Source organism: Berghia stephanieae, chromosome 3 (assembly GCF_034508935.2).
Source record: "Berghia stephanieae isolate SIO BIC M18660-M18661 chromosome 3, UCSD_Bste_1.3, whole genome shotgun sequence".
Classification (NCBI taxonomy): Eukaryota; Metazoa; Mollusca; class Gastropoda; order Nudibranchia; family Aeolidiidae; genus Berghia; species Berghia stephanieae.
This window is the reverse complement of record NC_088362.1, coordinates 47,051,694-47,056,693: the sequence shown is the minus strand read 5'-3', so window position 1 is coordinate 47,056,693 and position 5,000 is coordinate 47,051,694. Positions and strand designations below refer to the sequence as shown.

At 37.5% G+C, this 5,000-nt stretch overlaps 1 protein-coding gene across 1 annotated transcript in view; it reads left to right on the top strand.

Moving 5' to 3' along the window:
* Positions 1-5,000, top strand: part of LOC144967869 (uncharacterized) — a 129,259-nt gene that overhangs the window by 122,038 nt on the left and 2,221 nt on the right. The window contains exon 7 of the mRNA XM_078905600.1: positions 3,765-4,118. Within this exon, the coding sequence (XP_078761726.1) occupies positions 3,765-4,118 (354 nt within the window). The remainder of the gene's footprint in view (positions 1-3,764; positions 4,119-5,000) is intronic.

The window sequence follows — 5,000 nt, the reverse complement described above, 5'->3', positions numbered from 1 at the left end:
TTAAATTTAACTATTAGAAAATCGTCACATTCCTTATGAAACAATGAACTCTTTGGAAAAGTGAGTGGAGCAGACACTTATGTTGATAAGAACAGAAAATAAAGTGAGTAGAAAAATGCCAGAAGACAATAAGGAATAAAAATTTTCGAACTCACAACCTTACTAATACGACAACTCTACCTGACCGTGAGAGGGACACTATGCTGTCGACGCAATCCACCAGTCCACAGTAAGGTCGTGAGTTCGAGCCCCCATCGCCACAAAATTTTTATTCTCTATAGTCTTCTGGCACTTTTCTACTCACTTCGTTTTCTGTTAATGAACTTTTAAAAAGAATAGTTTACAAAATAATTTTAAAAGATCATTGTATCATATGGAATGTAACGATTTTCCAATAGTAGTTCAGAAGAGAGTTTATGGAATGTCAATCAAAGGATATAGATAGTTTGCCATCCCAAAGTCCCAAACGGACCAACACACAAAACTCTGTGTAACCATGAACTTTTATAGTCTGGATAATACAGTTCAGTGATAATTACTCATAAACGTGGATGGCAAAAAACAATAACAAAGGCCCGAGTGACGTCAACTTCGATATATCTGTAATACTTGTCCCAGTGTCTCAAAATGGTAAGATCGGGGTGAATAGAAGTATACCGAAAATTGGGTTTGGGAGTATAAAATTGGACTTAAGTGTTTTCCAATGCAAGAAATAATACTTATTCCCCATCATAACGAAGTGAATAACAATGTGAATTTGAATGTAAGCTTCAAGTTAATAAACGAAAACAGATAATGTGAACGTTTCGGGTTTCCCCTTTATCAACAAAATAGGATGAATGAAAGAAACACTTTAAAAAATGAGCTTTTATCTAGCGCAATATCCACTAAACGTGCTCAAAGCGCTTTACAAGGGGTCCCTGGCCAACAGCAATATTTAACATGTAGGACGGGACATGACGCCTGTTAGGCGATCTTACAATTTTTTCGGACAGACAACGCTTTTAATGTGAGTAAAGAGCCTTCTCCAAGGACTCAACTATGCGCCGAGCGAGGCTCGAACCCAGGACCTTCCGATCCGAAAGCGAGTGTCATACCACTAGACCACATAGCCGCACACTACAGACGAATGAGATAATATTATGTGATAATAGCGTTGTATATTATCACATATTATCTCATTGGTCCGAAGTGTTTCTTTCATCCATCCTTTTTGTTGACAGAGGGGAAACCCGAAACGTTCAAATTATGTTTTCGTTTATTACATTGAAGCTCACATTCAATTTCACATTGTTGTTCATTTCTCTGAGCTTCGAGCAGCAACATTTACATCATAACGAAAAGAAACTAACCTAAAATTTCAGGTTTGAAGCTATACATTGAATTCCCAGCAACTTGCACAGCCTGACATAATAACGTTTGGAGACAGTGGGTCACCAGATATGTTTTTCAGGCTTATAATATGTAACTAGTAAAAATGAAACGCGAAGTAAAGCGTAGTGAAGTGAAATAAATCTTCTTAATATGGGATGGATGCCGTGCAGAAATCAAAGCGATCATATCAATTCGTGTTTTCTTTGAAGAATAATTTGTGGAATATCAACTGCATTGCTTCATTACCCAAATCTCTTCCTGAGTTGAGTGTAAATATTACCTCTCATTGAAAACCCTAATAAAATTCATTGGAAAACCAACAGGCTATTATATATTTAATAGTAAATTAACCAACCCCACCCTCTGTCTAGGGTTAGTTTTGAGAATATTTGGCATGTCGAGAGACAATTTAACTTTCTCCTTACCGTCTTTTTTCTCCTTACCGTCTTTTTTCATGATTTTCCTAAAGCATCATACGTTCTTAAGACAAAAATAGATTTTCTTTACCAAATCTCAAAATTATTATAATATAGAATTTAGTTCAGAGAATAGTCTTGACAACAGATTTTTAAGTTTTAAAAGCCATCACAAAAAACTATCCTCGTATTTTTCAATTATTATTATTATTTTTTTTTTGATGAACTAAAGAAATCTGAGTAAGAAAGATGTAGGTTGTATCATAACGATGTATGACCATTTTGCTATAGTTGATGAGGAGAGGGTAAAAGATTGATTCTCGAATATAAAACATTTTCTGTCGATTTTTTTTTCAAAAATATGTTTCGCAAAGTTCGATGCAAATTTCAATGTCATCTTAAGTAACACTTTCCTTGTAATGTAATTGAAGTTTTTATTCTCTGTTACATTTCAATTATACTATCCATAGTAATCATTTCAATATGCAGAACGAATACACAATTTTTCTTTTTTCTTTTTAATTTTTCAAATTATAAACTTATGATTATTATATATTTTAGATACAACAATATGCAGAAATGAATTGTAATCATATATTGATTGTGTTAAGAGACTTCTAAAAGAATAAATAAGATTAATAAAGAAATAACATTGATATCAAATTGGATTGGTTCTTTCCCATATCCATGCATCTTCATATAACTACTATCTAATTTGTTTTGAAAATAAAAGCACAGAGGTCTAGCTAGCATGTGTACCATCAAAACAAAAACAAAAAATACCCCCTCCCCCCATAAATGTGCGTGTTTTGTAATTGACAAAAAAGACTTGCGCTTTTTATACAGCGCAATATTCACTAAACATGTTCAGAGTGCTTTACAAAGAGCCCCTGGCCAACAGCAAAAAATAACATGTAGGATGAGACATGTCGCCTGTTCGGTGACAGTATAATATTTTTCCGACACAGACAACGTTTTAAAGGCCAGTTACTCGTTTTACACCCGAGTATGGTCAGAGAATAAGAAGAATTAAGTAAGAGTCTTTTCCAAGGACTCAGCTATGCGCCACTCAGAGCGGGGCTCTAACCCAGGATTTCCGATCCCAAGGCGAGTGTCATACCACCAGACCACATAGTCGATATAGATAACCAATCATTCACTGATATTTGTCATGAAGATGCTTTAATAAAAGAGAGTCACAGGAATTTGCGTTGTCAATAGACGTAAAACGGCAGGTTTACTGACTTTGACTAAAAGAAAGTTAAATTTGGCAACCTGAATAGTGATTATGTGTGTGTGTGTGTGTGTGTGTGCTTGTATGTTTGTGTATGTGTGTCATGCGTGTGTGTGTGTGTGTGTGTGTGTGTGTGTGTGTTCCTTAAAGATTTTACTTATCTATTTAATGCTAAAATGAACGGATCATTGATGAGAAAAGAGTAAAATTCAGAAGAGTTCCTGAAATCCCTTAACAGCGATAATGATAAGGCACGTTAATTTATAGCTAGATTGCGTCCCGCACTTAAAGATAATCCATTACTACCACAAATACCACGCGCGTACAGAAAGAGTCCGTGTGTATATGTGTGGGCGTAGGTGTGTGTGGGTGTGTGATATAGAGGAAGAGAGAGAGAGAGAGAGAGAGAGAGAGAGAGAGAGAGAGAGAAGAGACACAAAATAAGATTGATGGTGAGTGCTATAGGAACATGGGAATTGTAATGTGTCACTCTTGTCAAACATCCTCGTATGTGTCATCCTTTTTTTCTTTCTTTTGAAAAAAGTAGGGGGGGGGGGGAGCATCGGTTTTGTACCGCTGACAACTATTAACGCTATGAAAAACTGTTTAAGTTTTGTTTAATTGTTTGATTGCTTTTTGTTACTTGTCGTGTTTGAGAGAGATGTGGTTTTTTTTAAATCTGAGATTCTTTTTTAGATTAAAACTTAGCCACAGTAAAAAACTTTTCTCTTTGCTTTCAGGAGGCAATTTCGATTCACACCACGCCGTAGAAGATCACCAGACGGACGTGCATACCTCAAACGAGTCATCCGCAACCAACACAACCATACTTAACCACAACAATATGACGCATCAGATGCGGCCATCTCACTCTTTTGCCTCCGGCGTAGACTCTCCGAACAGTTCTCTCTCGAGGTCGGATGACCAGTCGTTCCTGTCAAGGTCACACGACACCTCCATTGATAGATTGAGGGGCATCTCCTTGGATCTGTTGTCTCCCATGTCTGCCAGTGTCAGAGGCAGTGTATGTTCCGGGTTGTCCAGCCTCTCTAAAGCAACAGAGTGCAGCGCCTACACAGAGAACAGTCGATCAGGTAAATAGCAATCAACATAATTTTTTTAATGTTAAGTTTAATTAAATACGTAAAGTCTGTACCCCAGCTTCTCTATGCCATCTACCACTTCAACCTAGTATTGACTTCACTCACTCACTCACTCACCATCCAGCGTCATCTTCATTGACGTCGGCTGCCCGCACTCTGTGGTGACAAAAGTCCGCCCATTCTCTCTTGACTTAATTGTCGTAATCTTCTTCACTCCTTGCTTTTGGGACCCCGATATATATCCAAAGATCTCAATATTGTTCAGAACTAAGAAGCTTGATGCCAGCAGGTAACTGTGTTCCAAAAGCGGACTGTACTTGCAAGAAATGGTTAAAGACGACTGTAACAAGAAATGATGTGAGTAGAGAAGTACCAGAGGGCTTCTTCTTCTTTTAGCTTATCCCGCATTTTGCAGGGTTGCCATAATGAATGCCACATCTCCATGCATCTCGGTTCAGATAGTTCTTTCATATCATCCTTTACCTTATCCCACCGTCTAGTCTTTTGGCGTCCCTTTTTCCTCTTTCTCGCTATTTGTAAGTCCAATATTTTCCTTCCCAGAGAAGTATCAGAGAACAATAGAGGATTTTTTTTAGCAGCGATGAGAAGTCGAACCCACGACCCGAATGTGCTCCAGGCGGTGCCGTGACAGTCGGGTCGTTGGTTTGACTCCCCATTTATATTCTCTATTGTCCTCTAGCACTTCTCTACTCACTACATTTCTTGTTATTGACAACAAAAGTGCCTGCTTTACATACACTTATCTAGAGATGACTGTTAACATTAGATTAGGAGATTTTTCGTATTTTACTTGAATTCATTTGATATTGATTGACGTGCGCATAGCTGCAGGTCTGATAACAGACTCCGATT